At 47.9% G+C, this 11,976-nt stretch overlaps 2 protein-coding genes across 2 annotated transcripts; both read left to right on the top strand.

The window, feature by feature from the left end:
• The first annotated feature begins 3,682 nt into the window (after positions 1 to 3,682).
• LOC129069558 (histone H2A-Bbd type 2/3-like) lies at positions 3,683 to 4,036 on the top strand. The gene has a single exon (XM_054572228.1). It carries the CDS (start codon positions 3,683 to 3,685, stop codon positions 4,034 to 4,036), a length of 354 nt encoding a protein of 117 aa, XP_054428203.1.
• Positions 4,037 to 4,614: 578 nt separating this feature from the next.
• LOC129069559 (40-kDa huntingtin-associated protein-like) lies at positions 4,615 to 6,615 on the top strand. The gene is given in 3 exon segments (XM_054572229.1): positions 4,615 to 4,996; positions 4,998 to 5,618; positions 5,653 to 6,615. Coding segments are annotated over 3 exon segments (1,182 nt in total). The 5' UTR covers positions 4,615 to 4,909; the 3' UTR covers positions 6,127 to 6,615.
• Positions 6,616 to 11,976: the final 5,361 nt, after the last annotated feature.

Raw genomic sequence — 11,976 nt, forward strand, 5'->3', positions numbered from 1 at the left:
CGGGCTAAGAGTTTGATGGTTTCTCAAGAAGTTCAACACACACACATTTCTTGACTGAGATGCTGCAGCAACTTTCTAACTCCAATTTCAATCCTCTCTATTCTATCTCCACACGGCTGCCGGAATGATCTTAACAGAAACAAATCAGGCCATGCCACTCCAGAGCTTAATGACCACAGTGGGCTCACAATAGCCTACAAGGTATTCCAAAACCTGAGCAGAGCTTACCAGAACCTCTGAGTCTTGGCTCCTGCCAGCCTCTCCTCCAGCCACTTCAACCACCACTTTCCCATGGGCAGCCTACCATCCTGCAGGTTCCCCCAAATGCTTTGGCCTTTCATCAGGCTACAGATCCCTTCGCACACACACACGCACACGCACATGCACACACACACTTACCCTCAAGCAGTGTTCCTGATCCACACCTACGCTTTCAACAGAAGGTTTATGGACCATTCACTATACACAATGACCGTGAATGTAACATATGAAAATCAATCAATGTAATACACCATACTAATAGAACGCAGGGGGATGGGAGACCTCATGATCAACTCATAGATATTGAGGGAAGGGAAGCATTTGACAAAATCCAACACCCTCTCGTGAAAATTAACTCAACAAAATAGGAATAGAAGGGAACTTCCTCAACATGATAAAGAGCACCTATGAAAAACCCACAGATAGCATCATTCATAAGGGTGAAAGACTGGGGCAGCCCTGGCCGGTGTGGCTCAGTGGATTGAGTGCCAGCCTGTGAACCAAAAGGTCGCCGGTTCAATTCCCAGTCAGGGCACATGCCTTGGTTGCAGGCCAGGTCCCCAGCAGGGGGAACTCAAGAGGCAACTGCACATTGATGTTTCTCTCCCTCTCTTTCTCCCCCTCCTCCCCTCTCTAAAAATAAATAAATAAAAGCTTTAAAAAAAAAAAGACTCAGTGCTTTCCCCTTAGCATCAGGAAGAAGAAAAGAATGTTTGTTCTTAACACTTCTATGCAACATTGTACTCAAAGTTCTAGTCAGACCAAATAGGCAGGGGAAATAAATAAAAGGCACCCCAATTGGAAAGGAACAAGTAAAACTATCTCTGTTCACAGATGACATGTTTGTGTGTGTGTGTGTGTGTGTGTGTGTGTGTGTGTGTGTGTACACACATATACAACACTAAAGAATACACCAGAAACACAGCAACCTATTCAAATATGCAATAAGAGCTCAGCAAAGTTGCAGGATCCCAAACGTGCAATCATCGGTTGTATTTCTATATGCTAGCATGGAACAGTCCAAAAACTGAGGTTAAGAAAATAATTCCTTTTACAGTGTCATCAAAAAGAATAAAATACTGAGGAATAAACTTAACAAAAGACGTGTAAGGCTTGTACTCTGAAAACTGAAAAACACAGCTGAAGGAAACTAAAGAGGACTGAAATAAATGGAAGGTCATCCTGTGTTAGTAGATTGAGCATTTAATATCGTTAAGGTGACCATAATCCCCAAGGCAATATACAGATTCAATGCCATGCCTGTTACAATCTAACCTGGATTCTTTGTCAAAATCGACAAGGAGATCCCAACATTCACATGGAAATGCAAGGGATGCAGACAGCCAAAACAATCTCAAAAATGAAGAACAAAGTTGGAAGACTCTCACTTCCCAATTTCAATGCTTACTGCAAAGCTACAGCAATCCTAAAAAGTGTGGCACTGGCATAATGATTATAGGTCAATGTTTTAGAATTTGGAGTCAGACATAATCCCATATATCAATAAATAGTTGATTTTCAATAAGGGTGCCAATGCTATTCAACGGATGAATGAAAAATCTCTTCAACAAAGAGTCCTGGGGCAACTGGATATCCACAGACATAAGGATGACTATGGACCCCAATCTCACACCATGCACAGATATTAACTCTGATGGATCACAGACCTAAATGTAAAGACGGGGACTATAAAACTCTTGGAATAAAACATAGGTGCAAATCCCCATGACCTTGGATTGGGCAGCAGTTACAAATTATGAGAGCAAAAGCACGGCCACACAAGACAAAGAAAAAAAAGATAAATTGTATGCCATGCAAGGTAAAAACTTTTTTTTTAAGCTCCTCTTTTTCTTTTTTTGAAGATTTTATTGATTTGTTTTTAGAGAAAGGGGAATGGAGGGAGAAGGAGAGGGAGAGAAACATTAATGTGTGGTTGCCTCTCGCGCGCCCCCTACCGGGGACCTGGCCCGCAACCCAGGCATGTGCCCTAGACTGGGAATTGAACAGGCAGCTGTTTGGTTTGTAGGCCGGCACTCAGTCCACTGAGCCACGCCAGCCAGGGCCACATTAAAAACTTCTGCATCAAAAGGTCTACCTAGAAAGTGAAAGGACAATCTATAGGATGGGAGAAACATTTGCAAATCATATGTCTCATAATGGCCTATTTTCCAGCATGCATAAAGAACTCTCACAACAGAAAGACAAGCAACCCAGTTTTAGGAATGAGCAAAGGACTTGAAAGTACATCTGCTACCTCCAAAGCAGATGTCCAAATGGCCGAGAGACACATGAAAAGATGCCCAACGTTATTAGCCATTAGGGAAATGCAAACAAAAGCCATGAGATACCACTTTCCACCCACTAGGATGGCTATTGTAAGCAAAACAAAAGGAAAGTAACAAGTTTTGGTGAGAATGTGGGGAAACTGGGACCTTCACACACTCTTGTTGGGAGTGCAAAATGGTACGGCTATTGTGGAAGTCAGTTGAGTGGTTCCTCAGCAAGTTAAACATAGAATTACCATGTGGCCTGGCAAGTCCACTCCCATACCCAGAAGAACTGAAAACAGAACCCTGTACAGGAATGTTTACCGCAGCGCTAGTCACAACAGCCAGAAGGGGAAAATTACCCAAATGTTCATCAACTGACGAATGGATGCACAACATGTAGTCCACCCATACAATGGACTTAGCATAATTCAAGTGTTGATGCATGCTATCATGTGAGTGAACCATAATGAGAATATTATGCTAAGTGAAAGCAGCCAGACACAAAATGCCACCTATTTATTGTATGGTTGCATCTCTCCAAAACAGGCAAACCTCTGTGAACGGGAAGCAGGTACCTGTTTGCCTGGGTTCTCGGGGAGAGGAGAGGTTGTTGGCCAGGGGAAGCGGAGCGGGGCAGTGGGGAATGACTGCCTGATGGGTACAGGGGGCTCTTTTTGGCGTGGTTCCAACGTTTTGGAAGTAGACAGTTGTGATGGCCGCCCAACACCACAAGTGTATACCTGGTGCCACCGGATCATGCACCTTTGTTGCTTTTTCTGTACAACGCTCCTGTCCAGTGGAAAGAGAGAGCTCCCTCAAGGTGAGGGTCCAGTGCGCCGCGTGGGCAGGGTGCTGCCAGCGCCATTTCTTTGCAGGCCCACGCCCAGGCCCGCCGGGGCCAATGGGAAAGCAGTGACCTCGTGGAACTTATGTGTCGCACAGCGCGTGCCCTGCCAACGAGCGGCCGCTCCGTGGTTGCTAGGATACGGAGTAGGGGCCTGCGGAATGGCTGTCTAGAGAGGTTGGGACCAACTGGCAGATCTCACCGCATCTCACCGCACCGCACCGCACCGCACCGCACCGCACCGCACCGCACCGCACCGCACCGCAGCACTCCACAGCGCACTGCAGAGCTAGGCCCAGCGCCCAGCATGCCTGGTCGAAGGAACCGTAGACGGTCGTCCGGTCACGGTCACGGTCACCAGAGGCGGAACCGCACCCCCGACGCCAGAGCTGAGCTGCTTTTCTCCGTGAGCCACTTGGAGCGCCTCCTGCGGGAACGCCACTATGCCCTGCGTCTAAGCTCTTCCGCGCCTGTGTTCCTCGCAGCCGTCCTGCAATATCTGATCGCCACGGTCCTGGAGCTGGCGGGCAACGAGGCCCAGAGAAACGGCTGCCGGCGCATCACCCCACAGCTCGTGGACATGGCCATCCACAACAACGCACTGCTCAGTGGCTTCTTTGGGAGCACCACCATTTCCCTGGTGGCCCCGGACTGGGAGTAGCTGCCCATCAGGACGAGGGTTCCCCGGGCCTCAAGCCTAGGGCGCCAGGCCTGCTCACAGCCCAAGCAGCCGGGGCCTGTCTGGTGCCTTGGGCAATGTCGTTGAAAATAAACTGTTTAAACTTTTAAGAAACCCACGTGCCTGCTTCAGTCACTTTGTCTGCATGGTGGTTGTGGGACAAACTCATTGGAGGGGTGGGGGAGGGGCGGGGGTGGGGTCTGCCAGGGTGTGAGGGTGGAGTCGGGGATGATGAGAGGAGCAGCCTCTCCTGGCATGGCCCCGGGTGGGAGAGGCTGGCTAAGGTGGGTGTGGGGATGGGGTATGGGAGACTCTCCCATTGCCTCTGAGCAAGTCAGAGCCCATCAAAGTTCCCCGGAGGATGGTGTCCATTGGAGTGGAGTGCAAGGCCATGACTAAGGGTGAATGTGCCATGCCAACCCGGGTGCGGGATGGAGGAGTGAACAAAGGGCTTTGACAGGAAGACTGAGGAGTCGGGGTGGGGGCAATCAAGAAAGTTGCGAAATCGGAATGATGGTCCCGCGGGATCACGAGTTTAGTTTCGATCCTGTTGTCTGAGGCATGCTGGGAGATACCATAGCAACCGGGGTAACAAGCTGTCACCTTGCAACAGAGGGCGCTTGGCTAGACCCTGCCCCAGGACCCGTGATTTGTTTGTGCACTTTGCAGCAGGCAAGGCCTGGCCCCAGGAACCTGAGATTTACTTAACACACGGCCAGGAGGGGGCGCGGGGCTCCATTGCGGGTTCCTGCGCAAGCGCTCACGGGCAGCCGACCCAAGCAGGACGCAGGTCACGTCGCAGTTAGCATCCTGCACCCGCAAAGTCCACCCAGCGGAAGCACTCGAGCTGGGAACATGGCCGCATCCGCTGCTAGCCTGGGTGGCTTTTCGGCCCCGGGGCCTGATGCCGGGCACTACTTGGCCAGGTATCGCCCGGTATCGCCAGGTGTTGAACAAGCTGAAGAAGCGGTTCCTGCGGAAGCCGAACGTGGCAGAGACTGCCGAGCTATTCAGACAGCTGGGCCACAAGCTGCGCGCTCAGCAGTGCCTGCCTTATGCGGCTTGGTGCCAGCTGGCGGATGCGCGCTGCCATCAGGCGCTCTTCCACGGGCCCGGGGAAGCTCTGGCGCTCACCGAGGCCGCCCGCCTCTTCCTGCGGCAGGAGCGCGACGCGCGCCAGCGCCTCGTCTGCTCCGCCGCCTACGGGGAGCCGCTGCAGGCAGCTGCCAGCGCCCTGGGTGCCGCGGTGCGCCTGCACCTTGAGTTGGGCCAGCCGGCTGCCGCCACCCTCTGCCTGGAGCTGGCGGCCGCCCTGTGCGACTTGGGTCAGCCGGCTGCCGCTGCCGTCCCCTTCCAGCGCGCCACCCAGCTACAGCCGCTCCACCTGCCCCTGGCCGCGCCTCAGGCGCTTGGCGATGCCGCCTCCTGCCAGCTGTTGGCGCGTGACTAAAATGGCGCCTCGGAGGTCTTCACACGCCTGCAGCGCCTGGCGCAGAAACACGGCAGCCAACCGTTTCAGCCGCCACCGCCATTCCTGCTGCAGGCTCCAGGTGCAGCTGCCTGGGCCCCAGCTCCGCCGCGGCGCGGCCAGGGTCCAGCCCGCCACACTGTGCCCTCCGACTGCCTGCTTTGTGGCCACGCCCTCAGGTGCCTTGCTAGGCGCCTTCTGGGAGATGGTGGTCTGCTGCCAGGTGTCCCGTGTGTTGCTGCTGCTGCTCTTGCGGCCACCACCCGCCAAACTCCTCCCGGAGCATGCCCACACCTTGGACGTGTACTTCTGGGAGGCTTTCGACAGCCACGGGCAGGAGGCCAGTGGCCAGCTTCCAGAGGAGCTCTTTCTGCTGCTCCAGTCCTTGGTCACGGCTACCCACGAGAAGGACACGGAAGCCATCAAATCGCTGCAGGTGGAGATGTGGCCACTGTTGAGTGCCGAGCAGAACCACCTCCTGCATCTCGTTCTGCAAGAAACCATCTCCCCCCTCAGGACAGGGGTTCTTAACCAAGTGTCTTTGCCTGTTACCAGCTTCACACATCCACCTTTGCCTTTGGAGGGGAAAAAAAAAAGACATTGATCCCAGTGATTCTACCTTTGTTTAGCTTTTTCCTCTTCCCACCACAGGAATTTAGTTGACTGAAAATTACCCGAGGCTTATTTCCGTAATAGTGGGAGAAGAAACTATACTAGGATTGGAGCAGAGCAATTGGCTCTCTTCCCCGAAACTGCAACATAAAAATGAGAATCCTTTTATCCCTTTCCTCTTCCACCCAAGTTGCCTTGCCATGCGCCACCACCGCGCCCCGCCCCACAATCTTCATTTCATTGTCAGGGTTCTGTTTTGTACTTCTGTCTGAATGCTTAAGCTATGTTGTTGTTGTTGTTGTTTTAATCGTGGTTAATTTCTTGGAGTATTTCTATATCTATGTGATGACCCAATTTCTCCTTTGTTTTATCCACCCCGTACGTATTCATGGGATTCCGTACATTGTTGTTACAGCCCTAAATCCATGATAAAACCATTCCAATAATCATGATTTGTAGTTTATATTTACTTCAGCTATAACATGGGAATCACTTAGATACTTGTCAGGATGCAGAAAGCAGAAACAAATCATTCTTTTTCAGTTCCAAGATGTATTCATTCATTTGAAATTGACAGTGTACCTAGTATACAATATCCCGGACAATGAGTCCACAGAGATCATTTACTTAGATAGCTGCAAAGCAAATGTGCCTGGTGCAATGTCGGGTTGGGAGTGTGTTTGGAGGGAAATGGGGGTCCCTGCAATGCAAATGTGCCAGGTATGCATTGGAATTCACATATCTGGTTCTATTCTGAGAGGTACCCGTAATCTTTTATTTGTAGTAGGAATCTTTCTGTAACTCTTACTTAACAATGTAAAATCAGTACGGTTCTTTGGTGTTGTGTGATCGTGCATATGATCATACACAATGGCCTCCTATTTAAAAATACTAAATTTTCAAGGCTTTTTTGGTCCAGATGCTACATGCAAACTGATTAAGCCGTTTTTTAAATTCAATTTTATTTTCTTTACAGTTTTGACAGTGATAACAATAACTCCTCAGAGTATAATCTGATTCTCAATCAATCAGCTTTGGGGAAATGCACCCTTTGGGCTGAAGTTGTATACAGTACCAATCTTTTGGGATGAGATTTAAGGACACAGTTTGGGGATAGACCTTTATTTTGCATTTTTCGGGGGCATGGGGACAGTTGTCACTATGAGTTTGCCTCAAAATGGGAGGGACTTTTGGGGTATTCTTTTCTACTTCTATTTCAACAGTGTGGAAGCAATAGGTAAGAAAGTACAGGACACTCCTATTTGATACAGATTAAGCCATCATACCTGCGCTCACACTTGGCTGCCAGGAAGGGTCCTTTGGAGCCCTAAAAGCCTAGCCCAGTTTACTGAAAAAGTGGTAAGGGTGCATGCTCCTTTGTGCTTTTGCTTTTTTTGGTACACTCCTCTCACCCTGGGGTGTACGCCTGGCCTGCTGCCTTACTGTCTCATGACAGGAATGCTGAGGAATAATGTAATGTGACTGGTGATAGTATTTGATTTGGGCTTAAGAAATATCCCCTTTAGGGATCTCGTCCAAACTCCTTGCATTGAGGAGGTGGGCAGGGCGGGGCAGGAATTACCAGAGACCCTGGTACTGGGTATATGAGCAGTATCAATCAGAGTTCTCCAGACATACAAAACAAACAGAAACTCTCCCCGTATATACACACTATATATGTATATATCTGTATCTGTCTGTCTTTCCAATCTCATGTGATTGGAAGCTTGGAAAGTCCAACATCGGCAGGGTAGGTTAGAGACCCAGAAAAGAGGTGCAGTTGGAGTCCAGAGGCATCTGCAGGCCAAATTTCCTCTTCTTCCAAGGAGGTCATTCTTTTTTTTTCTTTTTTTCTTTTTTTCTTTTTCATTCTTGTTCATTCCATTCCAGTTGTCCCAATTTTTCCCCATATGCCCTCCTCCACCCAGCCTACCGCCCCCTCCCACAGTCAGTCCCCACACAGTTGTCCATTCTTTTTCTATTAAGGCTTTTAATGGATTTGATGAGGCCCACAGATGTTTAGAGGGTCATCTGCTTTACTCAAAGTCCACTGATTTAAATTTTAATCTCAACTAAAATATACCCTCAGAAACATCTAGAAAAATGTTTCACCGAGTATCTGGGTACTGTGGCCAAGTTCACACATGAAAGTGATCATCACAGGTATACCCTTTATCAACTTAGCACCCAGATACAGCTCCCTAAAACATACTAAAATTCCTAAAAAAGAAAATAATGAGGTCCTACTTTGGCCTAACATGATACAATTACCCTGTGTACAACCAAAAATGCAATAGCCCTTTACCAAGTTGAAAATTTAAACTCCTTGGGTAATGTTTACTCTTCTCCTTGACATCCAGAAACTTAAATACTATGACGTAAAGTTAACAATACTTAAATACTATGATATAAAGTCAATACATCTTATGTGCTAGCAGGATAAGAAAGGGAAGAAAACAGATTTTTATACGCACAAACGCATTCACAAATGATAACAAAATAAAGAAGGAATAGTCATGACAATTACATTTCTGTAACTGGTCACATGGTCATAGCTGATATTGATAATTACCCTCTTTCACTATCTGTTCTATATTACATTTGATCTCAGCCAGTACCTCAACTGTGGTTCTTTACCTGGTGGGGTAACCCAAACAGCATTCCTCAAGAGTATGGAACATTAGTATAATACTCCTGCCCCGATTTGGTTATTGTAGTTTTCCATTGGTTTTAACCACAGGGCATGGTAAGTAATACTAAGAGATACCCTAAGGGATCTTCTACACTCCAGACATGGCAGTCCTTACCTCCATTAATTACTGTGGAAGAGTAGTCCGACTTCCCCTTGGCAGTCAGGACTAATCGCCCCAGCCACCACAGTAACTCCCTTTTCTTTTATTTTTAGAGAGAGAGGAAGGGAGGGAGAAAGAGAGGGAGAGAAACAATGTGTGGTTGCCTCTCATGAGCCCCACTACTGGGGACCTGGCCCGCAACCCAGGTATGTGTCCTAGCTGGGAATCAAACCCGTGACCCCTTGGGTCACAGGCCAGCACTCAATCCATTGAGCCACACCAGCCCGGGCAGTAACTTTTCTGCCTGTGATTCACAGGCATGAGAAGCTCAAAGTAGCCAAGTGGAAGTCTTAACTTCCAGTTCAATGGAGTCATTGCTGTGTCTACTAATTGAAATATTTATCCCTCTGGAACTATTTTTAAGCCAGCTGAGCATAAGGCTTCAGGGACAGGGAACAAAAATTTTGCTTCTGGGTCACTAAAAGTAACAGTGAGTGGTGCTAATCCCATTTTTACCCCTTGATTCCTGGACCCATGAATCCTGGCTGTTGGAAAAATGTTCTTGTGGAGAAACTTGCTCTAGCCTTGCAAGGTATTGCCAACTAGCGGGCCCTGTAAATGAATCTTCATACGGCCATTCCACTGATCTAGCAAGCCAGTTGCTTCAGGGTGGTGGGGAGTATGGAAAGACCAGTAAATTCTATGAATGCGGGCCCATTGTTGCACTTCATTTGCTGTGAAGGGAGTTCCTTCATAAGAAGCGGTGCTGGTGGAATACAATGACGGTGGATAAGGCATTTTGTAAGTCCATGGATGGTAGTTTGGACAGAAGCATTGTGTGTAGGGAAGAGATATACATATTCGGAGTTAGTGTCTATGCCAGGGAGGATAAAACACTGCACCTTCCCGAAAAGAAGTGGTCCAGTATAATCAACCTGCCACCACGTAGCTGGCTAATCTGGTAATGCCAGAGAATCTGGCGGAGAGAAGAGGAGAAAGCAGCCATATCAAGCAGAATCCTATTCAAGCTAGAGTATGATATTAATGTAGATATCAAAAAGAGAGTACACTAAGGCACAAGCAGACATAGAGCGGAACTAAAGGTACTTAATTCACTTTAGCAAAAGACAATTAATCTGGAGAAACTCCAATATTTCCCCAAGGAAAGCCAAGAGGAAAAAAGGACAAACGTGAAGCTTACATAAAAAATTAATGATGCTCACACAACAGACCAAAACCTATGGGACACAGTGAAGGCAGTCCTGAGAGAGAAGTTCATAACGATACAGACCTACCTAAAAAGAAACATTTCAAATAAACAACCTAACCCTACATCTACAAGAACGAGAGGAACAACAACAAACAAAGCCCGGAGAGAGTAGAAGGAAGGAAACAATCAAGATCGGAGCAGAATTAAATGGCATAGAGACTAAAAGAACAATGCAAAGGATCAATAAAACCAGGAGCTAATTTTTTGAAAAGATAAACAAAACTGACAAGCCTTTAAGCAGACTATCAAGAAGAAAAAAGAGAGAGGACACAAATAAATAAAATCAGAAACGAAAGAGGAGAAATGGCAACCGTGCCAAAGAAGTACAAAGGATTGTCAGAAATTACTACAAACAACTATATGGCAAGAAGTTTGACAACCTGGGTGAGATGGACAAATTTCTAGAAACATGTAATCTTCCAAAACTGAATCAAGAAGAAGCAGAAAGCCTGAATAGACTGATGACAGCTACTGAAGTTGAAGAAATACTCAAACAACTCCCAGCACACAAAAGCCCTGCACTGGATGGCTTCACAGGAGAATTTTACAAAACATCAAGGGAAGAGCTAACTCCTATCCTTCTCAAACTATTCCAAAAAATTAAAGAACAGCAAAGACTCCCAAATTCTCTTTTTGAGGCGAGTATTATACTAAATCCAAAACCAGATAAAGACACAATAAAGAAAGAAAACTAAAGGCCAATACTCCTGATGAACACAGATGCTAAAATCCTCAACAAAATATTGGCAAACCAGATCCAGTGATACATTCAAACGATCATACAGCATGGTCAAGTGCGATTCATCCCAGGAATACAAGGATGGTACAATATCCGCAAATCAATAAACGTAATACATCGCATAGGAAAATCAAGATGGCGGGGGAGTGAATGGAAGTCACACTGACCGCCTCCCAGGACCAACCTGGAATTACAACTAAATTGTGGAGAAATCACCTGGAACAAACAACTGAACAATAGCGAGAGAGGAGCCTTATAACTTTGGACAGACAGAAGAATCAGCTTTAGCACAACCAAACTGCTAAGGAGTGTGGAAGATACTCGAGAAGGTGGGCGGGGCACCTTTGGGCGGCAGCACCAGAAGGATATTGAAATGGCCAGTTGGATCCCCCTGTGAAGAGCGGGGTCTAAACCATAAGCGGGGATCTCCAGCCTACAGCACCAGAGCCCAAAAATTACACAGAGAACAGCCAGCTGCGCAAAGCAGCAGGGTTGCTCTCTGCCAGAGATGGGCAACTGGAGACACAAAGAGACTTTTAAAGGGCCAACGCATAGATTTTTATTTGCAGCCACTTACCCCTGTGTCCTAGACTAGACATGCCTGTGGACTAGAGATGCCTGAGGAGAGACTGGGAAGGAGGCTTTGGGGAGAGAACTGAGAGAGCAGCCGGCAGGATTCCAGTGCTGACTCATTCCCCATACAGCAGCAGCCATCTAGCTAAGGAAGACAACTTCCCTGAGTGGCAACTACATGAGAGGACCCAATAGCCCTGCTCCTAGGAAGGCCTGGGCCCCACCCTGTGGTTCTAAAGCCTGACTGCTGAGTACAGAGTGGCAGCCACAGATACTAGACCCCTGGCTAAAGGAGGGCGCAGAGGGGTCTAGAGACACTGGAGGAGAGACAGGAGATGGAGGATTTGGAGAGAATGGAGAGAGTAGCCGGCATGATCCCAGTGCTGATTCCTCCCCCATACAGCAGCAGCCATCTGGCTCAGGCAGACCTCTCCCCTGAGCAGAAGCAGCTTGAGAGGACCCAATAAC

The sequence above is a fragment of the Pteronotus mesoamericanus genome, unplaced genomic scaffold (assembly GCF_021234165.1).
Source record: "Pteronotus mesoamericanus isolate MK-2021 breed Mesoamerican mustached bat unplaced genomic scaffold, CSHL_Meso_final contig_226, whole genome shotgun sequence".
Lineage (NCBI taxonomy): Eukaryota > Metazoa > Chordata > Mammalia > Chiroptera > Mormoopidae > Pteronotus > Pteronotus mesoamericanus.

What these genes read in the sequence shown, in the direction of transcription:
- LOC129069558 (XM_054572228.1), top strand. Translation starts at nt 3,683, where the DNA reads ATGCCTGGTCGAAGGAACCGTAGACGGTCGTCCGGTCACGGTCACGGT.